At 47.0% G+C, this 24,652-nt stretch overlaps 1 protein-coding gene across 5 annotated transcripts in view; it reads left to right on the plus strand.

The window, feature by feature from the left end:
• Positions 1-414: 414 nt before the first annotated feature.
• adcy3a (adenylate cyclase 3a) overlaps positions 415-24,652 on the plus strand; it is a 145,523-nt gene continuing 121,285 nt past the window's right edge. The window contains exons 1-2 of one of the 5 annotated variants that reach the window (XM_072580182.1): positions 415-1,232; positions 2,615-4,138. In XM_072580182.1, coding sequence (XP_072436283.1) covers positions 3,476-4,138 — 663 coding nt within the window. In that variant the 5' untranslated portion in view covers positions 415-1,232; positions 2,615-3,475. Of the gene's footprint in view, positions 1,233-2,472; positions 4,139-24,652 lie in introns of those variants that run through there. The other 4 variants (XM_072580183.1, XM_072580184.1, XM_072580181.1 and 1 more) reach the window with 4 other exon arrangements.

Raw genomic sequence — 24,652 nt, forward strand, 5'->3', positions numbered from 1 at the left:
ACCCAAAACAGGTCTCTGTGTTTCTGTGGAATTTCTTCTCTGCCAGCTGAGATTTTTGTTTCAGCCTATTTCTTTCAATTTCTTTCCAGATAGTCAGCATCTCGAGATTACAGCTGTCAATGAAAGTTCCCAGTTCAGTATCAACATCTGCTAACCTGATATCTCATATGTAGGCATTCTTGTAGTTCAGGTATGGGCAACCAGGAGGTCAGGTCTATACACAATGCAAAGGCCGCTGGCTGTCATTCTTCACAGATATTACTCGTATGGAATCCCCTCACAGAGTCTGACTCACTCTAACAGCCCTCCCTCCCTTTCAGCAGAGCCTCCAAGGAGTTAACTCTGACTCAATTGTAGGTTTTAACACAGGCTCAGTCCTATTTGTTCCTTGCTATGAAGTATGAGGAACATAACTAATCACAGTCCTGTGATAACACTGCTCATGACCAAGGTTTGATTGGGAAAAGCTAACTCTGATCACAGAGGGGTAGAGAGGGGGAAGAAAAGGCAGACAGTGAGAAGAACTGTGCACAAGAGGGAAACCGAGGGATAGAAGAGCAGATAGAAATTGAAGGGAATAGAGAGAGAAGGAATTGAATGAGAAAGATATTGAGAGACAAAAACAGAGAGAGGTGTAGTATCAGAGTGATGGAGCTAGCGAAAGAAAGATAAAGAGAGAGAGAATGAGAAATCAGAGAGGTCACTCTAGTCCACCCTCCTTTCCTGCTCCATCACTGTCTATCTCTCCCTCCCTGTCACCTTACCCTCTCTTCTCTTCCCTTTCTCTCTCACTCTGTCTTGGTCTCTCTTCCCATCTTGCGTCTCTCTCCCTCACTTTTCCTTTTTATCTATCTGCCACCTCTCTCTCTCTTTTCCCCCTCCCTCTTTCGCTCGCTCCAACTCCCAACCCACCCCTCCCTCAGTTCCTCACACCCTTCCTTGTCCCCTCTCTCCCTGGTCCTGCTTCCCCTTTACACACTCTCCTTCCCTCCCTCCCTCTATCATTCCCTCCTCCTGCTCCCCTCCCTCCACCGTTACTCTCCCTCTTCCCTTCCTCCCTGTATCCTCCCGCTCCTCCCTCTATCATTCCCACCTCCCTCCCTGTCTCCAGTGGAAGGAGCTGCTGAGATTCGCTGGGATTTGTGAAGCTGCGGGAGTCGGTGCCTGGGACTCGGATCCCGAGCCCGGAGTCGTTCCGCGGCGCTCTCCGGAGGCTCTGGGCCGGCCATCGGGTGGGTATCAGCGGGAGGACGGACCGATCCGGCCCAGGGGCTCGGCTTGTGCTGGGGACCAGTCCGGCCCGAGCTCTCGGTGCGGCTTCCAGCACCGCCCGGAGCCCGAGGCTGCAGCTCAGCGCCAGCCTTCCCCACTCTCCCAGAGCCCGGGGCAAACACTGTAACCCCCCCCCCCCCCCGGGTCAGGGCAAACACTGTAACCCCCTCCCTCCCCCTGGGTCAGGGTGAACACTGTATCCCCCCCCCCCTCCCCCTGGGTCAGGGTGAACACTGTATCCCCCCCCCCTCCCCCTGGGTCAGGGTGAACACTGTATCCCCCCCCCTCCCCCTGGGTCAGGGTGAACACTGTATCCCCCCCCCTCCCCCTGGGTCAGGGTGAACACTGTATCCCCCCCCTCCCCCTGGGTCAGGGTGAACACTGTATCCCCCCCCCTCCCCCTGGGTCAGGGTGAACACTGTATCCCCCCCCCCCCCCCGGGTCAGGGCAAACACTGTAACCCCCTCTCCCCCCCCCCCCGGGTCAGGGCAAACACTGTATCCCCCCCCCCGGGTCAGGGTGAACACTGTAACCCCCCCCCCCTCCCCCGGGTCAGGGTGAACACTGTAACCCCCCCCCTCCCCCTGGGTCAGGGCAAACACTGTAACCCCCTCCCCCCCCCCGGGTCAGGGTGAACACTGTATCCCCCCCCCAGGTCAGGGCAAACACTGTAACCCCCCCCCTCCCCCTGGGTCAGGGTGAACACTGTAACCCCCTCCCTCCCCCTGGGTCAGGGTGAACACTGTAACCCCCTCCCTCCCCCGGGTCAGGGTGAACACTGTAACCCCCCCCCCTCCCCCTGGGTCAGGGTGAACACTGTAACCCCCTCCCTCCCCCGGGTCAGGGTGAACACTGTAACCCCCCCCCCCCTCCCCCTGGGTCAGGGTGAACACTGTATCCCCCCCCCTCCCCCTGGGTCAGGGTGAACACTGTATCCCCCCCCCTCCCCCTGGGTCAGGGCAAACACTGTAACCCCCTCCCCCCCCCCGGGTCAGGGCAAACACTGTAACCCCCTCTCCCCCCCCCCGGGTCAGGGCAAACACTGTAACCCCCTCCCCCCCCCCGGGTCAGGGCAAACACTGTAACCCCCCCCCCCCCCCCGGGTCAGGGTGAACACTGTAACCCCCTCCCTCCCCCCCCCCCCCCCCCCGGGTCAGGGCAAACACTGTAACCCCCCCCCCCGGGTCAGGGCAAACACTGTAACCACCTCCCCCCCCTCCCTTCCCCCTCGGGTCAGGGTGAACACTGTATCCCCCCTCCCTTCCCCCTCGGGTCAGGGTGAACATCATATTCCCCACCTTCCCCCACTCCCTGGGTCAGAGTGGACATCGTAACCCCTCAGGTCAGAGTGGACATCGTAACCCCCCTGGGTCAGAGTGGACATCGTAACCCCTCAGGTCAGAGTGGACATCGTAACCCCTCAGGTCAGAGTGGACATCGTAACCCCCGGGTCAGAGTGGACATCGTAACCCCTCAGGTCAGAGTGGACATCGTAACCCCCGGGTCAGAGTGGACATCGTAACCCCTCCGGGTCAGAGTGGACATCATAATCCCTCAGATCAGAGTGGACATCGTAACCCCCCTGGGTCAGAGTGGACATCGTAACCCCCCTGGGTCAGAGTGGACATCGTAACCCCTCAGGTTAGAGTGGACATCATAATCCCTCAGGTCAGAGTGGACATCGTAACCCCCCCCTGGGTCAGAGTGGACATCGTAACCCCTCAGGTCAGAGTGGACATCGTAACCCCCTCAGGTCAGAGTGGACGTCGTAATCCCTCAGGTCAGAGTGGACATCGTAACCCCCCGGGTCAGAGTGGACATCATAATCCCTCAGGTCAGAGTGGACATTGCATCTTCTGGGGAACAGAGTGAATATCCTGCATCTGCAGTAATTTACTCCTAGATCGTGTCCCCCTGGACTCAGAGTGGACGTTATATAGACCAACACTGACTCCCTCAGCTGGCACTGTTCCCTTGCCTATCAGTGATTCTGGTATTGCTTACCTATCCTGTGTTGACACATCAATCTTCTGTGCGTCCACTCACATGTCTGTCAGAGGTGACAGCGATTCACCCAGCACTAACTGATATCAATCTTCTGAGACCAATTGGCAGTGAGTCCCTTAACAACAATTTGCATGCCAAGGTTTGTCTGGCAAGAGAGTAGACACGATCTCACCTGAAACTGGTTGGCATCAGAACGATGCCCAGGAACCGTGCGTTTTCAGAGCCAGAGTACTCAGCAGAATGTTCGGTCAGCCTGCCCTCTGACCCTGAGCAGGGTGTGGAACGGAGCCGAGAGGTGACAGTCAGGAGTTCAGGATGTTGTCTCTGCCTCCCCCGTTTCATGAGACTGACCTTTGTCCCCGATTCCCTGGAGAACCTGTACCAGACATACTTCCGTCGTCAGCGACATGATACTCTCCTGGTGTTGGTGGTCTTTGCTGCACTATTTGACTGTTATGTCATCATCACATGTGCCGTGCTGTACTCCAGTGACAAGTTGGCCTCTCTCCTGGTGGCTGGAATTGGATTGGCTGTCCATCTCCTCCTCTTCATCTTGTGTAGGTTTGGACTTGTCCCAGATAAAATTTCCCAGAAGGTCATTCCATACAGCCTCTGGGTCCTCATTGCTGCTCAGATCTTCTCCTACCTGGGCCTGAACTTCTCCCATGCTCATGAGGCCAGTGACACGGTGGGCTGGCAAGCTTTCTTCACCTTCTCCTTCTTCATCACCCTCCCACTGCAGCTGACACCCATTGTCCTCATCACCAGCACCACATGTGGGGTTCACACGCTTGTCCTGGGGGTCACCATCGCCCAGCAACAACAGGAACAAATCAACAGTGCAGCCCTGGTGCAGCAGGTACAGGGACGGTCATTTCTGTGCAATCTCAGGGGTGCACTGAACAACTTCAGGCCAGAGAGAAATAGGACTTGTGGAATTCTTTATTGGGAGCAACTTGAAATGAGAGTTTGCAATGGGGCCAAACGCAGCCGAAGGTGGAGTGAAAGGAACTGAGGGACATGGGAAAGAAGTACTGGTCAAGTTAGGGGACATGGGATGAAAGATGGATTAGTGAAATTGGGGAATATGGGATGGGGGTTTGGGGGATAAGGAGAGGGGATGAGATCGGGCATATCGGGAGTGGATGAGTTGGATATGGGAAAGGAGGGTGCGAAATGGAGGGGATCGGTTGAGGGATTTAGAGGAAGATGAGTAGAGGGAAACGGTGAGGAGGTGCTGTGGGGTCTATGATTAGAGTTGGATAAAGATGGGGTGGGACTTTAGATATCGAGTACATGGGGAGGGGTTTGTGGATATGGGGAGGGGTTTGTGGATATGGGGAGAGGTTTGTGGATATGGGGAGGGGTTTGTGGATATGGGGAGGGGTTTGTGGATATGGGGAGGGGTGAGTTAGAGGATTTTAGGTGGGTTGGGAGGGGGTGAGTTGGGCGAATGAATAACGTCGGTTTGAGAAGCTGTGAAAGGACTGAATTGGTTGCTTATATTTCTGAGTACTGTGTCAGATATGGACCATAATAATGTGAACATCGCTAAAATTAATAATTACACTTGAATCAATGCAGGGAGCGTACTTCTGTGTTAAAATTGCTGATGTAACTCAGCAACTCTGGCAGCACCTATGAAGGGTCACTGGATTCAGAATGCTAACTCTGTTTTTCTCTCCACAGTTGCTGCCAGACTTACTGAGTTTCTCCAGCAATTTCTGTTTTTGTCTCACATTTTCAGCATGTGGTGTTCTTTATTTTACTAGTATTGAGGCAATTTCACTGTGAGGCTGATGTGTGTGACTTGTGCAGTTAAGCTTTGCTAGGGAAAAACAATCATTTCAAAATGCATATTCTCAGACCTGATGCTGTTCAGAGACAATTCCTGAGGAAAGGCCAAGGCTTCATTCTAGGCCTGTGCTGATCTCACCTGTGTCAGTGAGCCCCACAACAACATGTAATTAAACTTTAAAGTTATAAATTCTCCCAATTACTTCACAGGATTGATACCTGGTTAAATATTTTGCTTCACTCCAAACTCTCTGAATGTTGTCATCTTCCAAAATCACATTCTGTCTTTCCCAGAATACCATGTTTGATCTGACCGAACTTGTTTCTTCTGCTGCCACAATATCAAAACAGATGTTAGCGAAGTCACTGCTTCCCTCCCTACATGTATGACTGTGGTAAACCACCCACCCTCGTCCTCTTCAACCTGTCTACAGCATTCAATACAGTTGACCAGACCATCCTCCTCCTATACCTCTTCACTGTCATCTGGTACGTGGGATTGATCTCACTTTCTTATGCATTCAATTATGGATGAGCATGACACCCTCTTCCCACGAATGAATAAAGAATCACAGTCAGAGAAGCAGTGACAACAGCTTCTCTAATTGTTCCCACGTCGTTGTCTCCAATGACCCTATAGGTTCACTACCCTCTGAGTGAAATAAGTTTTTGAGTTTGGTAAATGTTCACGCTGTTTCTGTCTCCACAGATATTGCCAGACCTGTTGAGTTTCTCCAGCATCTTTGTGTTTATTTCCAACATTCTATTTGTCTTCCATAATATTGACTAAGCATATAACACAGGTTTTTTTGAGCTTTATGCACAAGATGTCCCAAGTCTCCCAGTTCCTGCAGCTTTCTGCTTTCTTTCCCCATTTCAATAATATTCATCTCCACTGTTCTTCCTACTAAAGTGCATAATCTCACATCTCCCACAATCTATTGTTGTAACATGGAGATAAACAGCCAATTCAAACCAACGTCCCTATTCACAGTAGTAGAATTAAGACCTTGAAAGACCTCAACATTGACCTGGTGGTTTCTAACCAGACATTTTGAATAAACCTTACCAGTCTTTGAGAATAATCGATTCTACATTCCAGGTTTGTAGCTTAAACAAGACTTAACTATTTATTAATAAAATAGCAACTTGAGCAGAGGAAAGTTAAAGAAAGTAGTATAATTGATGTGTATGATTTAAACCCAATGAGCTTTGTTTTCAGCCCCATTCACACAACAGGCAGACAGACAAATAAACACAGTTAAGGGACAGATAAAAGAAAATAACAAAAACTGGCCTAGATTACTGAAGTGGTTTTCATGATGCATTGTTCCACAGGTGTAAATGATTGTTTCTTGATTGATTTTCTGAAGATGTTGATCGGGACCATCTTTTCAGTAATACTTATAACTTAGTTTCTATTTTCCAAACTTCCAGGATCTAGCTGATACAGGGAAATTAGGCAAGGAAACAATCTTCATACTGTAGTGTCAAATCCTTCTGTCATAAAGACAGTCCAAAAACCAGTACAAACTCTTCAGTTCCTCTCTCTGTTTGACCTTTATGTTCTCTCCCAGACTTCTTGTCACCAAATCTCATTAACCATATTGGAGGGATATGATAACATTGGAGAAGGTGCAGAGGAGGTTAATCAGGATGTTGGATTAGTGGTGCTGGAAGAGCACAGCAGTTCAGGCAGCATCCAACGAGCAGCGAAATCGACGTTTCGGGCAAAAGCCCTTCATCAGGAATAAAGGCAGTGAGCCTGAAGCGTGGAGAGATAAGCTAGAGGAGGGTGGGGGTGGGGAGAGAGTAGCATAGAGTACAATGGGTGAGTGGGGGAGGGGATGAAGGTGATAGGTCAAGGAGGAGAGGGTGGGGTGGATAGGTGGAAAAGAAGATAGGCAGGTCGGACAAGTCCGGACAAGTCAAGGAGACAGTTACTGAGCTGGAAGTTTGAAACTAGGATGAGGTGGGGGAAGGGGAAATGAGGAAGCTGTTGAAGTCCACATTGATGCCCTGGGGTTGAAGTGTTCCGAGGTGGAAGATGAGGCGTTCTTCCTCCAGGCGTCTGGTGGTGAGGGAGCGGCGGTGAAGGAGGCCCAGGACCTCCATGTCCTCGGCAGAGTGGGAGGGGGAGTTGAAATGTTGGGCCACGGGGCGGTTTGGTTGATTGGTGCGGGTGTCTCGGAGATGTTCCCTAAAGCGCTCTGCTTGGAGGCGCCCAGTCTCCCCAATGTAGAGGAGGCCACATCGGGAGCAACGGATACAATAAATGATATTAGTGGATGTGCAGGTGAAACTTTGGATGTGGAAGGCTCATTTAGGGCCTTGGATAGAGGTGAGGGAGGAGGTGTGGGCACAGGTTTTACAGTTCCTGCGGTGGCAGGGGAAAGTGCCAGAATGGGAGGGTGGGTCATAGGGGGGTGTGGACCTGACCAGGTAGTCACGGAGGGAACGGTAATCAGGATGTTATCTGGGCTGGAAAGTTTCAGTTCTGAACAGACTGGGGTTGTTTTCCTTCGAGCAGCGGAGATTGAGAGGGGACGTGTGAGATGTATAACATTATGATGGACAGAGATAGGGTAGGCAGGAAGAAATTTCTTCCCTTTACGGAGGGATCAATGACCGAGGGCATAGATTTAAGGTAAGGGTAAAAGGTTAAGAAGAGACATGAAGAAAAGCTTTAGCCCAGAAGGTGGCAGGAATCTAGAACTCACTGCCTGTAAAGGTGGTACAGGCAGAAACCGTCATTACATTTCAGAAGAATTTAGATATGCACTTGTGATGCGAAGACATATGAGGCTATGGGCCAATTACTGCAAAATGGAATTAGAGCACTTCAGTGGTTGTTTTTGACTAGTTTGGACATAATGATCCAAAGGGCCTTTTTCTGTGTTATAGATCTCTCTGACTCAATGCAATATGTTATTATCAAAAGCTTTGCCCCCATCTACACCTGGCCACCTCTGAAAATTCAGTCATGTTATCAGACATTACCTCCCCTTAACCAAACCATGCTGATTGTTCTTCCTTAGCCCTGTCTCTCCAAGAACAGATTAATTGTATCCCTCAGAATTGCTTCCAGCAGTTTCCCCACCATCAAGGGGAGATTGCCTGGCATGATTTTCTCTTCATGAAGCCACACTGATTCTGCTTGATTTTACTACTTATCTCAACATTCCCTGCTAATATATCCTTCCCCAATAACAGATGTTATGCTAATTGGCCTTTTGGCTTTTTTTGTCTCCCTTTGACTTATACCAGGCATGAGGAGTTTGTCTTATGAAGAGAGATTGACCAGTGAGGCCTTAACTTTCTGGAATGTAGAAGAATGGAAGGAGATATAACTGAGGGATATAAAATGCTAAAGCGGAATGACAAAGTAAACACACAGAGGATGTTTCCTCAAGTGAGGCAATTAGAATGGGAGGTCATAGCTTTAGGATAAGTGCGAGTACATTTAAAACAGAGATGACGATAGAATGCAGGGAAATAGATGGTGACATCTTGAAAAATGTCCAGATTACAGAGGAGGAAGTGCTGGATGTCTTGAAACACATAAAAGTGGATAAATCCCCAGGACTTGACCAGATCTATCCTAGAACTCTGTGGGAAGTGATTGCTGGGCCTCTTGCTGAGATAGAGCTGAAAATGTGTTGCTGGAAAAGCGCAGAGGTCAGGCAGCATCCAAGGAACAGGAGAATCGACGTTTTGGGCATGAGCCCTTCTTCAGGAATGAGGAAGGTGTGTCCAGCAGGCTAAGATAAAAGGTAGGGAGGAGGGACTTGGGGGAGGGGGCGTTGGAAATGAGATAGGTAGAAGGAGGTAAAGGTGAGGGTGATAGGCCAGAGTGGGGGTGGGGGTGGAGAGGTCAGGAAGAGGATTGCAGGTTAGGTAGGTGGTGCTGAGTTCGAGGGTTGGGACTGAGACAAGGTGGGATAGGGGAAATGAGGAAACTGGAGAAATCTGAGTTCATCCCTTGTGGTTGGAGGGTTCCTAGGCGGAAGATGAGGTGCTCTTCCTCCAACTGTCGTGTTGCTATGGTCTGGCGATGGAGGAGTCCAAGGACCTGCATGTCCTTGGTGGAGTGGGAGGGGGAGTTGAAGTGTTGAGCCACGGGGTGGTTGGGTTGGTTGGTCCGGGTGTCCCAGAGGTGTTCTCTGAAACGTTCCGCAAGTAGGCGGCCTGTCTCCCCAATATAGAGGAGGCCACATCAGGTGCAGCAGATGCAGTAAATGATGTGTGTGGAGGTGCAGGTGAATTTGTGGCGGATATGGAAGGATCCCTTGGGGCCTTGGAGGGAGGTAAGGGGGGAGGTGTGGGCGCAAGTTTTGCATTTCTTGCAGTTGCAGGGGAAGGTGCCGGGAGTGGAGGTTGGGTTGGTGGGGGGTGTGGACCTGACGAGGGAGTCACGGAGGGAGGTGGTCTTTTTGGAACGCTGATAGGGGAGGGGAGGGAAATATATCCCTGGTGGTGGGGTCCATTTGGAGGTGGTGGAAATGACGACGGATGATATGATGTATATGGAGGTTGGTGGGGTGGTAGGTGAGGACCAGTGGGGTTCTGTCCTGGTGGCGATTAGAGGGGCGGGGCTCAAGAGCGGAGGAACGGGAAGTGGAAGAGATGTGGTGAGAGTATCGTCGATCACGTCTGGGGGGGAAATTGCAGTCTTTGAAGAAGGAGGCCATCTGGGTTGTACGGTATTGGAACTGGTCCTCCTGGGAGCAGATGCGGCGGAGACGAAGGAATTGGGAATATGGGATGGCGTTTTTACAGGGGGCAGGGTGGGAGGAGGTGTAGTCTCGGTAGCTGTGGGAGTCTGTCGGTTTATAGTAAATGTCTGTGTTGATTCGGTCGCCCGAGATAGAAATGGAGAGGTCTTGGAAGGGGAGGGAGGAGTCTGAGACGGTCCAGGTAAATTTGAGGTCGGGATGGAAGGTGTTGGTAAAGTGGATGAACTGTTCAACCTCCTCGTGGGAGCATGAGGCAGCACCGATACCGTCATCAATGTAGTGGAGGAAAAGGTTCTCTTGCTGAGATGTTTGTATCATCGATAGTCACAGGTGAGGTGCCAGAAGACTGGAGGTTGGCTAACGTGGTGCCACTGTTTAAGAAGGGTGGTAAGGACAAGCCAGGAATAGACCTGACCTCGGTGGTGGGCAAGTTGATTGGAGGGAATCCTGAGGGACAGGATATACATGTATTTGGAAAGGCAAGGACTGATTAGGGATCGTCAACATGACTTTGTGCGTGGGAAATCATGTCTCACAAACTTGATTGAGTTTTTTGAAGAAGTAACAAAGAGGATTGATGAGGGCAGAGCAGTAGATGTGACCTATATGGACTTTAGTAAGGCATTAAAACAAGGTTCCCCATGGGAGACTGATTAGCAAGGTTAGATCTCATGGAACACAGGGAGAACTAGCCATTTGGATACAGAACTGGCTCAAAGGTAGAAGACAGAGGGTGGTGGTGGAGGGTTTTTCAGACTGGAGGCCTGTGACCAGTGGAGTGCCACAAGGATCGGTGCTGGGCTCTCTACTTTTTGTCATTTACATAAATGATTTGGATGCGAGCAGAAGAGGTTTAGTTAGTTTGCAGATGACACCAAAATTGGAGGTGTAGTGGACAGCGAAGAGAGTTACCTCAGATTACAACAGGATCTGGACCAGATGGGCCAATGGGCTGAGAAGCGGCAGATGGTGTTTAATTTAGATAAATGTGAGTTGCTGCATTTTGGGAAAGCAAATCTTAGCAGGATTTATACACTTAATGGTAAGGTCCTAGGGGGTGTTGCTGGACAAAGAGACCTTGGAATACAGGTTCATAGCTCCTTGAAAGTAGAGTCGCAGGTAGATAGGATAGTGAAGAAGGTGTTTGGTATGCTTTCCTTTATTGGTCAGAGCATTGAGTACAGGAGTTGGGAGGTCATGTTGCAGCTGTACAGGACGTTGGTTAGGCAACTGTTGGAATATTGGTCTCCTTCATATCAGAAGGATGTTGTGAAACTTGAAAGGGTTCAGAAAAGATTTATAAGGATGTTGCCAGGGTTGGAGGATTTGAGCTATAGGGAGAGGTTGAACAGACTGGGGCTGTTTTCCCTGGAGCGTCGGAGGCTGAGGGGTGACCTTATAAAATCATGAAGGGCATGGATAGGGTAAATAGATAAGGGTGGAGGAGTCCAGAACTAGAGGGCATAGGTTTAGGGTGAGAGGAGAAAGATATAAAAGGAACCTAATGGGCAGCCTTTTCACACAGAGGGTGGTACGTGTATGGAATGAGCTGCCAGAGGATGTGGTGGAGGCTGGTACAATTGCAGCATTTGGATGAGTATGTGAATAGGAAGGGTTTGGAGGGATACGGACCAGGTTTTTTTTTATTTCAAAAATATACTTTATTCATAAAATAATTTGATGGTGTGTACAGTTGGTCATGCCATACATATGTAAACATTTACATACAGAGATCAGAATTTATCATTTTTATATACAGGTCTATACGTTTATCAATCATATGTCCATATATTTAGCTGAGGCATCACCAGAGCCCAAATGACTGCGTGGGCCCCCTGTTCTTCTTAGGCAGGCAGATGGTATACGGTGGTCTTTCCCCACCGCGCCTTGGCGGCAGCTGCCCCAAGCTTCACCGCGTCCCTCAACACGTAGTCCTGGACCTTGGAATGTGCCAGTCTGTAACATTCAGTTGGGGTCAACTCCTTCAGCTGGAAGGTCAACAGGTTTCGGACCGCCCAGAGAGCGTCCTTCACTGAGTTGATGATCCTCCAGGCACAGTTGATGTTTGTCTCGGTGTGCGTCCCAGGGAACAGACCGTAGAGCATGGAGTCCCACGTCACGGCGCTGCTCGGGACGAACCTCGACAAGCACCACTGCATTCCTCTCCAGACTTCTTCTACATAGGCACATTCCAGAAGGAGGTGTGTGACAGTCTCGTTTCCCCCACCCCGCCACTCTGAGGGCAGCGTACAGTGCGGCCGAGAGTCCGGGCAGTTTGGAGGGATACGGACCAGGTCCTGCAGATGGGACTGGATTGGGTTGGGATATCTGGTTGATGTAGATGGGTTGGACTGCAGGGTCTGTTTCCATGCTGTACATCTCTATGACTGTGACTCTATGTGGAGAAATTACTTCTTCCAAAGGGGCATGAACCTGTGGAGTTCAGTTCACACGACTGCAGATGAATTCTGCAATACTGCGTACATTTAAGGATGAGATAGTCAAGTTTTTAATTGGAGACACGTTGCAGGATTATGCAGAATGAGCAAGAAAGTGGAGTTAAGGCCGAGATAAGATCAACTAGGAGAAAGTGAGGACTGCAGATGCTGGAGATCAGAGCTGAAAAATGTGTTGCTGGAAAAGCGCAGCAGATCAGGCAGCATCCAAGGAGCAGGAGAATCGATGTTTCGGGCATGAGCACTTCTTCAGGAAAGATCCGAGATGAGATCAGCCATGATTGGTTAGCTTTGCATATTACGGAAGGAGAGATCACATCCAGAGTGTAACACAGCTTGAGTGAATATGTAATTTGGGGATTTTGGTGCAGTGGGGAAGGTGTGCGTTTTGCTTACTTTATTGGTTCATAGTTTGTAAGTATATCTTAAAATAAGATAAATTGAAGTCCAGTGTCGGGATTCTAGCACAAAAGAAAGATTGACATCGCAGGAAAACGGCAAATGCATTGGTTGGTAATAACTGCTAATTTGAATACTTGTTATAAATTACTTAAAGTTTGAAGGTGAAGAGGAGAAAGATTTACAGATTACAAACTAAAAGGCCAGTAGGAAATGTTCAAGAAAACAAATTAAGAAAGAAGAAAATAAAACATACATTCAGGGCCAGGCAATATGTTGTTCCTGCATGATGTGGAAGCTAGTGGACCTCACTGTGGTTCATAGTGACCACATCATTGTTTGAGGAACTCTGCCTCAGAGTTAATGACCTGGAGTCTGAGCTTCCAACACTGCAACACATCAAGGTGGGGCAGAGTTACCTGGAGTGTATGTTTCTGGAGACAGTCACACTCCTCAGATTAACTCCTTCAAATGTTGTCATTGACAGGGTGAGACTATAAATGAGGCAGATAGAGGGATCCAGGAGGTATTGCTTGAGCTTGTCTAACAGGTTTATGACTCTTGCTCCCTGTGTGGGTGAGAGAGGGGGCTATAGGGGAGGATGAACAAACTGAAGATAGCACCCTGTTACAGGGAGCCACAGGGCTCAAGAGGGGGGAATTGGGGAAAGCGTTGTCAGGGGAATAGTCTCTCTTCTCTGTGGACAGGATTGACATTCCCAAAGCTGTGTCACCTGCCTGGTGCCTGGATTCAGGATAACTCATCTGGGCTGCGGAAGGAACTTGGTTTGGGAGGGGAAAGGTCCAGTTGTCAAGGTCCACGTGGGTACCAATGATATCAGTCGAAAAAGGAAAGAGGTTCTGATCAGGGAATATGAGCAACTAGGGGCTAAGTTAAAATGCAGAACCAAAAAGGTTATAATCTCTGGATTGCTACCTCAGCCACAAGCCAATTGGCACAGGGTCAACAAGACTAAAGACGAATGCATGTGGTTCAAGGATTGATATGGGAGAAACAGGTTCAAATTCATGGGTTATTGGCACCAGTACTGGGGGAGGAGAGAGCTGTTCCAGTGGGATGGGCTCCACCTGAATCATGCTGGGACCAGACTGCAAGCATGTGGATAGGGCTTTAAACAAAAGATTTGGGTGAAGGGGGTTTAGGCAGGGGGTATGTAACTCCAGTTATATGGAAAATTTTGGAAAAGGTTAGGGTAGAGGACTCGAGAGCTTATTGGAATTTTTAGAACAAGTCATAGGAAAGAGAGTATGGAAATGGTAAGGAATCTAACTTCAGGCACAGCAGATAAGGAGACAACTGTGAGAAGGGGGACAGTCAACTCAGGACTGAGGGTGTTGTATTTAAATGTGTTTGTATCCGAAACAAGGTAAATGAGCTGATAGCACAGATTGCAGTTGGAGGGTATAGTGTTGTGGGTATCACAGAGATATGGCTGCAAGATCAGGGCTGAGAATTAAATATTCCAGGATACAAATCTGATTGAAAGGACAGGTAGATGGACAGAGGAGATAAATTAAATTGGTAGCAAGAAGTGATATAGAGTCAGAAAGTGTAGAACCTGTGTGGGTAGAGTTGAGGAAAAACAATGATGGGAGCTGTGTACAGGAAATAAATCAGGAGATAGAAAAGGCAGGTAAGAACGGCACTATTATAATAATCATGGGGGACTTCGATGTGCAGATGGACTGAGAAAATCAAATTGGTAGAGATCCCAAGGAAAGGAATCCATGGAATGTCTACAAGATAGTTTTTTTTGGATTTTGACATATTTGTACTGAAGGAACATCAATCTATTTCCATGTCAGGATAATGGGTGGCTTGGAGGGGAACTTTCAGGGGGTGTTGTTTCCATATATATGCAGCCCTTACCCTTCTAGACAGAAGTGTTTGTGGATTTAGAGGATTTTTGGTGAATGTTTGCAGTGTATTTTGTGGTACACGCTGCTGTTACTGAGCAATGGAGTTGGAGGGAGTGGATGTTCATGGAAGTGGTACTAATCAAGTGGACTGTTTTGTCCTGGATGGGGCAGGAACCAGAGCAAGAGGTCAGCAAGTAAAATGACTCAGCGACTAAAGCCAGTAAGACTCCAAGGAAGAATAGACATGGGGAGGTTACGGAACATGGTGGGACTGATGGTCTGAACTGTATTTTATTAATGTGAGGTGTATAACAGGTAAGGCAGATGAACTTAGAACGTGGATGAATACACACAACTATGATGTTTAGCAGAGTCTAGTTGAGAGGGACAACACTGACAACTTAATGTTCCCAAGATTTAGATGGGATGTAGAAGAGGTGGAGGAGTTGTGTTACTGAGAAGGGAGAATCTCTCAGCTGTGCTGAGGGAGGATGCCCTGAAGGACTCATCCAGCGAGGCCACTTGAATAGAGCTCAGGAATAGGAAGGAGACAGTCACTTTCATGGATTGTACTGTAGGGTGATAGAGGAACAGATTGTGGAAAAATGTGAAAGACCAGAGTTGTTGTGGTGGTGGGTAATTTAACTTGACCTATATTGACTTGGATTCACTTAGTTTAAAACTGTGTTGCTGGAAAAGCGCAGCAGGTCAGGCAGCATCACAGGAGAAGGAGAGTCGACGTTTCGGGCATAAGCCCTTCTTCAGATGCTGCCTGACCTGCTGCGCTTTTCCAGCAACACATTTTTAAGCTCTGATCCCCAGCATCTGCAGTCCTCACTTTCTCCTAGTTGGATTCACTTAGTGCCAGGAACATGGATGGGGGACAATTTGGTAGGTGTGTCCAGAACAGTGTTTTGAGACTATCTGTAAATATTTCTTAGAAGGCAGAGTTGGAGGGTGTTTTTCTGAGTGGAGATTTATGACCAGTGGTGCCCCGCAGCGGTCAGTACAGGGACCCTTGTTGGATGTAATATAAATAAATAATTTGGAGGAGAATCTCGGTGGCTTGATTAGTAAGTTTGCAGGTGACACAAAGACACTACAGATAGTGAGAAGGATTGTCAGAGGATACAACAGGATATAGATAGACCGGATTCTTGGGCAGAGGCATGGCAGATGGAATTTAACCTGGACAAATGTGAGGCAGATGCATTTGGGAAACTCTAATGCAGGAGGGATGTTTACAGTAAATGGCAGAACTCTTAATATCATCAACATACTGAGAGATTTAGGTAGAATGGCTACAGTTCTCTTGAAAATGGCAACACAAGTGGATAACATGGTCATGTAGGCACATATCATGCTTGCCTTTATCAGTCAGGGCAATGAGTATAAAAATTAGCAAGTCATGTTGCAATTGCATAGAACTTTAATTAGGCCACATTTAGGACGTTATGCACAGTTCTGATCAGCACACTACCAGAAGGATATGGAGGCTTTGGAGAGGGTTTACCAGGATGTTATCTGATTTGGAGGGTATTAGCTATGAGGTGATTGGACAAACTTGGTTTGTTTTCACTTGAACGTTGAATGATAAGGGTCGACCTGATAAAATTCTTTAGAATAACGAGAGGGATGGATAGAATGAATAGTCTGAGTCTTTTTTCCTGGGTAAAAATGTTGATTACTTGGGGACCTAAGTTTAAGGTAAAAGGGAGTAAGCTTGAAGGAGATCGGGAGGACGGTTTTTACACAGAGGGTAGTAGGTTCTTGGAATGCACTGCCAGAGCAGATGGTGGAGGTGGATACAACAGCAACATTAAGAGGCACCTTGATATATACATGATTAGGCAGGGAATAGAGGGATATGGAATACATAGGCACAAAGGGTTTTTAGTTAGAAAGGCATCATGTGCTGGTGCAGGCTTGAAGGGCCGAAGGGCCTGTTCCTGTGCTGTACTGTTCTTTGTTCTTTGGTGTCAAGCTTCTTGAGTGTTTTTGGAGCTGCATCCATCCAGGCAATTAAACATTTGGAAGGCATAGCTATTATCTTTGGTTATCACTCTAAACTTTATTCCGAGTAACTGTTCACAATGTTCCAGTTGTAGCCTTATAAGTGCTTTGTAGAGTTTTAGCAAACTTCTCCCACACGCACCTACTTTTATACTCCATTCTGTTTCAAATAAAGGCCAATATTTTATTCGCCTTCCCTATTACCCGTTAAATTTGGATGCTAGCTTTTTGTGATTCATGGACAAGGAATCCCAAATCCCTGTATTCTATAGGTTTCTGTAGTATTTCTCCATTTAAATAATGTTCGGTTTCCATATTCTTCCTACCAAAGTTTATACCTTCACATTTTCTCTAATTATATTCCATCTGCCAAATTTTTGCCCACTCACTTAATCTGTCTGTATCCCTCTGCAGACTCTCTGTGTTATCCTCAACACTTGTCTTCCTGCCCATTTATGTATCATCTGCAAACTTGGCATTCATTTGCTTCATCCAAGTCGCTGGGTGCTGCGTCCACTATGTTTCATCATTTATATAAATGATTTGGATGCAAGCATAAGAGGTACAGTTAGTAAGTTTGCGGATGACACCAAAATTGGAGGTGTAGTGGACAGCAAAGAAGGTTACCTCAGATTACAACAGGATCTGGACCAGATGGGCCAATGGGCTGAGAAGTGGCAGATGGAGTTTAATTCAGATAAATGCGAGATGCTGCATTTTGGGAAAGCAAATCTTATCAGAACTTATACACTTAATGGTAATGTCCTAGGAAGTGTTGCTATGCAAAGAGACCTTGGAATGCAGGTTCATAGCTCCTTGAAAGTAGAATCACAGGTAGTCGATAGGATAGTGAAGAAAGCATTTGGTATGCTTTCCTTTATTGGTCAGGGCATTGAGTACAGGAGTTGGGAGATCATGTTGCAGCTGTACAGGACATTGGTTAGGTCACTGTTAGACTATTGCGTACAATTCTGGTCTTCCTATCCGAAAGATGTTGAGAAACATGCAAGGGTTTAGAAAAAATTTACAAGGATGTTGCCAGGGTTGGAAGACTTGAGCTATAGGGAGAGGCTGAACAGGCTGGGGCTGTTTTCCCTGGATTGTTTATTAAATCATGTGGGGCATGGATAGGATAAATAGACAAAGTCTTTTCCCTGGGATAGGGGAGTCCAGAACTAGAGGGCATAGGTTTAGGGTGAGAGGGGAAAGATATAAAAAAGACCTAAGGTGCAACTTTTTTACACAGAGAGTGGTACGTGTATGGAATGAGCTGCCAGAGGATGTGGTGGAGGCTGGTACAATTGCAACATTTAAAAGGCATTTGGATGGGTTTATGAATAGGAAGGGTTTGGAGAGATATAGGCCGGGTGCTGGCAGGTGGGACTAGGTTGGGTTGGGATATCTGGTTGGCATGGGCGAGTTGGACCGAAGGGTCTGTTTCTGTGCTGTACAGTTCTGTGACGCCTGAATGTATATTGTCAGTAATCTTAACTCCAGCACTGATCCTTGTGGCACTCCACTAATTGCAGGTTGTCATCCTGTGTCAACTCTACCAACTCTGGCTTTTATTGGTTAGCCAATCCTCTCTCCACGTGAATATACTACCCCCAACATCTCTTATTAAGTAACTCAACATGTTGTACTTCCAAATGCCTTCCGAAAGTCCAAACATATTACGTTGCTGTTGTTATCCTGCTTGTTACCTCCTCAAAGAATTGAAGTAAATTTGTCGGGCATGATTTTCCCTGCATGAAGCCCAATCTGACTCTGATTGACCATATTATGTATTTTCAAATGCTTTGCTAAAACATCCTTCCAAATAGACTCAATATTCCCAATAATCATGAGTAACTGGTCTGTTGTTACTTGTTTTTTGTCTCCTTCCCTTTTTAGGTAAAGGTGCTAAATTGGCAGTGTTCCTGTCCTCCAGGATTTTTCAGAATCTAAGGATTGCTGGAAGATTACTACACTATCTCTGTAGCTACTTCCCTTAATATTCCAGGATGCATCCCATCAGGTCCAGGGGTCATAGCAGTCTTTAGTTTCTTTAGTTTCCCTCGTACTTGCCTTAAATGTTTGCCATTGTTCTGCAACAAACTTTGCAGCTAAACCGCTTTCTGAATCCACCTCAGCCATTTCTGCCCTCATTCCTTTACAATTAGCCTTATCTAAACTTTCCAACCAAAGTGCCTCCTTCTCAAACCGAATGCTAAATTTTACCATGTTATGATCATGATGTCGTGAAGGATCTTTTATTCTGAAATAGTTTAATTAAACCTGCATCATTACACACTATCAGATCCAAACTAGCCTGGTCCCTGCTTCAATGCGCATTCTCTTCACACACTCAGAAGCTCTTACAGTCAGTTTGTGATGTTTCCCACTAGTTTACTCTTGTACTCTGTTTTCCTCTTGTAACCAATCCTTATGTACTCGATAGCTGTAATCTAAACAGCTCACAGTCTATTATATTTTTGGCCAATTTGTATGCCCCTTCATTCGATCTGATGCTATCCTTAATTACTCTTGTTCACCATGGTTTGGCCATCTTTCCCTTTATTAGAGATGGGCAATAAATGCTGGTCTAACCAGTGATGCCACATCCCATGACAGAATTATAAAATGGAAGCCAACACTTTAATGTGTGCTGTAAGTCACCCGTCAAGAGTGTGGTGCTGGAAAAGCACAGCAGGTCAGGCAGCATCAAAGGAGCAGGAGAATCGACGTTTCGGGCATAAACCCTTCATCAGGCATGAATGGGCTTGTGCCCAAAACATCGAGTCTCTGGCTCCTCGGATGCTGCCTGACCTGCTGTGCTTTTCCAGCACCACACTCTTGACTCTGATCTTTAGCATCTGCAATCCTCATTTTCTCCCTGTAACTCATCTGTTTTCCTTCTGGAATCAAGTGGAAATCAAGTGACTTTAGAGAACCAGCTAAGCAAAGCTTTCTAAAAGTAAGAGTTAGGTTTCTTTGCCTTATGACTGAAAACATCTTAGCTTCAAAGGGGCTAGACAGCACGTGTCCCAGTGGTGGCTCAGCAATCTTCTGGAGACTTGGAGTTCAGTTCTACAAACCCAGGCCAGTGTGGGAAGATATCCCTGAACTGTAAAGCCCTGTCTTGAATTCCTGTTCTCAGTAGAAGTGCCTGGGAATCTGATAGTGTTTTGAAATACCAATATTTCTGCCTCCCTGGTAAAACATGAAAAGGTGGATTGTGGAATCCGAACTAGACATCTATCAACAATCTATAGCTATCAGCAATTCAGTGTAATTTGTAGAAAATTCAGTGCACATGCAAAGTCATCACATCTTATTCTTTGTTTCTGGACTCTTAGACCCCCTTTCTTCCCCTTTGTCTTATTTTTAAAAACCTTCATCTTTGCAAAATATAGTCTTTCTCTCTTGTGTTCTGTGTGTGGGGGGCAAAATCATACTAAAGAGCTCTGGTTGTACCATGTATCTTCAGAGTAAGTCTTTTTTTTAAAGTAAACAGATTAGTTTGAGTTTATTAAAGAATATACTTTTATTTGGGATAGTAATATGAAAAGAAGAAATTGGTCACTTTGGTAATTGAATCAGCACAGTCAACTATCAACATCCTTGGGGTTACCATTGAATCTAAATTGGATTATCCATAAATACAATGGCTACAGGAACAGGTCAGAGGCTAAGAATCTGTAATGAGTAATTGACCACCTGACTTCCCAAACGCTTCCACCATCTAGAAGGTGCGAGTCAGGACTGATGGAATACTCTCCACTTGCTTGGATGAGTGCGGCACGGTGGCACAGTGGTTAGCCTTGTTGCCTCACAGCACCAGAGACCCGGGTTCAATTCCCACCTCAGGCAACTGTTTGTGTGGGGTTGGTACATTCTCCCCATGTCTGCATGGGTTTCCTCCCACCGTCCAAAAATGTGCAGGTTAGGTGAATTGGCCATGCTCATTTGCCTGTCAGGAATGAGTATGGATGGGTTGCTCTTCGGAGGGTCGGTGTGGACTTGTTGGGCTGAAGGGCATGTTTCCACACTGTAAGTAATCTAATCTATTCTAATCAAACAATCAAGAAGCTCAACACTATTGACGACAAAGCAGCCCACCTGATTGGCACCACATTCACAGGTATCGGTCACCAATGTTCAGTAGCAGCAGTGTGTACCATCTACAAGATGCAATGGAGAAATTAATCAAAAATACTAAGAGAGCACCTCATAGAGTCATAGAGATGTACAGCATGGAAACAGACCCTTCGGTCCAACCCGTCCATGCCGACTAGATATCCCAACCCAATCTCGTCCCACCTGCCAGCACCCGGTCCATGTCCCTCCAAACCCTTCCCATTCATATACCCATCCAAATGCCTCTTAAATGTTGCAATTGTACCAGCCTCCACCACATCCTCTGGCAGCTCATTCCATACACGTACCACCCTCTGCGTGAAAAGGTTGACCCTTCGGTATCTTTTATATCTTTCCCCTCTCACCCTAAACCTATACCCTCTAGTTCTGGACTCCCCCAACCGAAGGAAAAGACTTTGTCTATTTACCCTATTCATGCACCTCATAATTTTGTAAACCTCCATAAGGTCACCCCTCAGCCTTCGACGCTCCAGGGAAAACAGCCCCAGCCTGTTCAGCCTCTCCCTATAGCTCAAATCCTCTAACCCTGACAACATCCTTGTAAATCTTTTCTGAACCCTTTCAAGTTCCTCAACATCTTTCCGATAGGAGGGAGACCAGAATTGCATGCAATATTCCAACAGTCGCCTAACCAATGTCCTGTACAGCCGCAACATGACCTCCCAACTCCTGTACTCAATACTCTGACCAATAAAGGAAAGCATACCAAATGCCTTCTTCCACTATCTTATCTACCTGTGACTCCACTTTCAAGGAGCTATGAACCTGCACTCCAAGGTCTCTTTGTTCAGCAACACTCCCTAGGACCTTACCATTAAGTGTATACGTCCTGCTAAGATTTGCTTTCCCAAAATGCAGCACCTCGCATTTATCTGAATTAAACTCCATCTGCCACTTCTCAGCCCATTGGCCCATCTGGTCAAGATCCTGTTGTAATCTGAGGTAACCTTCTTCACTGTCCACTACACCTCCAATTTTGGTGTCATCTGCAAACTTACTAACTGTACCTCTTATGCTCGCATCCAAATCATTTATGTAAATGACAAAAAGTAGCGGACCCAGCACCGATCCTTGTGGCACTCCACTGGTCACAGCCTCCAGTCTGAAAAACAACCCTCCATCACCATCCTCTGTCTTCTACATTTGAGCCAGTTCTGTATCTAAATGGTTAGTTCTCCCTGTATTCCCTGAGATCTAACCTTGCTAACCAGTCTGCCATATGGAACCTTATCAAACGCCTTACTGAAGTCCATATAGATCACATCTACCACTCTGCCCTCATCAATCCTCTTTGTTACTTCAAAACACTCAATCAAGTTTGTGAGCACAAAGCCATGCTGACTATCCCTAATCAGTCCTTTCCTTTCCAAATACATGCACATCCTGTCTCTCAGGATTCCTTCCAACAACTTGCCCACCACCGAAGTCAGGTTCACTGGTCTACAGTTTACTGGCTTGTCCTTACCACCCTTCCTAAACAGTGGCACCACGTTAGCCAACCTCCAGTCCTCCGGCACCTCGCCTGTGACTATCTCAGGTGACTATACAAATATCTCAACAAGAGGCCCAGCAATCACTTCTCTAGCTTCCCACAGAGTTTTAGGGTACACCTGATCAGATCCTGGGGATTTATCAGTGCTTACCCGTTTCAAGACATCCAGCACTTCCTCCTCTGTAATCTGGACATTTTGCACGATGTCACCATCTATTTCGCTACCTTCTATATCTTCCATATCCTTTTCCACAGTAAATACTGATGCAAAATACTCATTTCGTATCTGCCCCATCTCCTGCGACTCCATGCAAAGGCCGCCTTGCTGATTTTTGAGGGGCCCTATTCTCTCCCTAGTTACCCTTTGGTCCTTTATGTATTTGTAAAAACTCTGGATTTTCCTTAATTCAATTTGCCAAAGCTATCTCATCTCCCCTTTTTGCCCTCCTGATCTCCCTCTTAAGTATACTCCTACTTCCGTTGTACTCTTCTAAGGATTCACTCGATCTATCCTGTCTATACCTTACATATGCTTCCTTCTTTTTCTTAACCAAACCCTCAATTTCTTTAGCCATCCAGCATTCCCTATACCTACCAGCCTTTCCTTTCACCCTGACAGGAATATACTTTCTCTGGATTCTCGTTATCTCAATTCTGAAGGCTTCCCATTTTCTAGCTGTCTCTTTACCTGCGAACATCTGCCCCCAATCAGCTTTTGAAAGTTCTTGTCTCATACCGTCTAAATTTGCCTTTCTCCAATTTAGAACTTCAACTTTTAGATCTGGTCTATCCTTTTCCATCATTATTTTAAATCTAATAGAATTATGGTCACTGGCCCCAAAGTGTTCCCCCACTGACACCTCAGTCACCTGCCCTGCCTTATTTCCCAAGAGTAGGTCAAGTTTTGCACCTTCTCTAGTAGGTACATCCACATACTGAATCAGAAAATTGTCTTAGAACATAGAACATAGAACATAGAACAATACAGCACAGAACAGGCCCTTCGGCCCACGATGTTGTGCCGAACCTCTATCCTAGATTAAGCACCCATCCATGTACCTATCCAATTGCCGCTTAAAGGTCGCCAATGATTCTGACTCTACCACTCCCACGGGCAGGGCATTCCATGCCCCCACCACTCTCTGGGTAAAGAACCCACCCCTGACATCTCCCCTATACCTTCCACCCTTCACCTTAAATTTATGTCCCCTTGTAACACTCTGTTGTACCCGGGGAAAAAGTTTCTGACTGTCTACTCTATCTATTCCTCTGATCATCTTATAAACCTCTATCAAGTCACCCCTCATCCTTCGCCGTTGCAACGAGAAAAGGCCGAGAACTCTCAACCTATCCTTGTACGACCTATTCTCCATTCCAGGCAACATCCTGGTAAATCTTCTCTGCACCCTCTCCAAAGCTTCCACATCTTTCCTAAAGTGAGGCGACCAGAACTGCACACAGTACTCCAACTGTGGCCTAACCAAAGTCCTGTACAGCTGCAACATCACTTCACGACTCTTGAATTCAATCCCTCTGCTAATGAACGAGAATACACCATAGGCCTTCTTACAAACTCTATCCACCTGAGTGGCAACCTTCAAAGATCTATGTACATAGACCCCAAGATCCCTCTGTTCCTCCACCTGACTAAGAACCCTACCATTAACCCTGTATTCCGCATTCTTATTTGTTCTTCCAAAATGGACAACCTCACACTTGGCAGGGTTGAACTCCATCTGCCACTCCTCAGCCCAGCTCTGCATCATATCGAAGTCCCTTTGAAAACGACAAATGCCCTCCTCACTGTCCACAACTCCACCTATCTTCGTATCATCTGCAAATTTACTGACCCACCCTTCGACTCCCTCATCCAAGTCATTAATAAAAATTATAAACAGCAGAGGACCCAGAACTGATCCTTGCGGAACTCCACTTGTAACTCGGCTCCAGGCTGAATATTTACCATCTACCACCACTCTCTGACTTTGACCGGTTAGCCAGTTTTCTATCCTGACTTTCCGCATAAGCCTACCATGGGGAACCTTATCAAATGCCTTACTAAAATCCATGTACACTACATCCACTGCTCTACCCTCATCCACATGCTTGGTCACCTCCTCGAAGAATTCAATAAGACTTGTAAGGCAAGACCTACCCTTCACAAATCCGTGCTGGCTGTCCCTAATCAAGCAGTGTCTTTCCAGATACTCATAAATCCTATCCCTCAGTACCCTTTCCATTACTTTGCCTACCACAGAAGTAAGACTAACTGGCCTGTAATTCCCGGGGTTATCCCTATTCCCTTTTTTGAACAGGGGCACAACATTCGCTACTCTCCAGTCCCCTGGTACCACCCCCGTTGCCAGTGAAGACGAGAAGATCATTGCCAACGGTACTGCAATTTCCTCTCTTGCTTCCCACATAATCCTAGGATATATCCCATCAGGCCTGGGGGACATG

The sequence above is a fragment of the Chiloscyllium punctatum genome, chromosome 11, assembly GCF_047496795.1.
Source record: "Chiloscyllium punctatum isolate Juve2018m chromosome 11, sChiPun1.3, whole genome shotgun sequence".
Classification (NCBI taxonomy): Eukaryota; Metazoa; Chordata; class Chondrichthyes; order Orectolobiformes; family Hemiscylliidae; genus Chiloscyllium; species Chiloscyllium punctatum.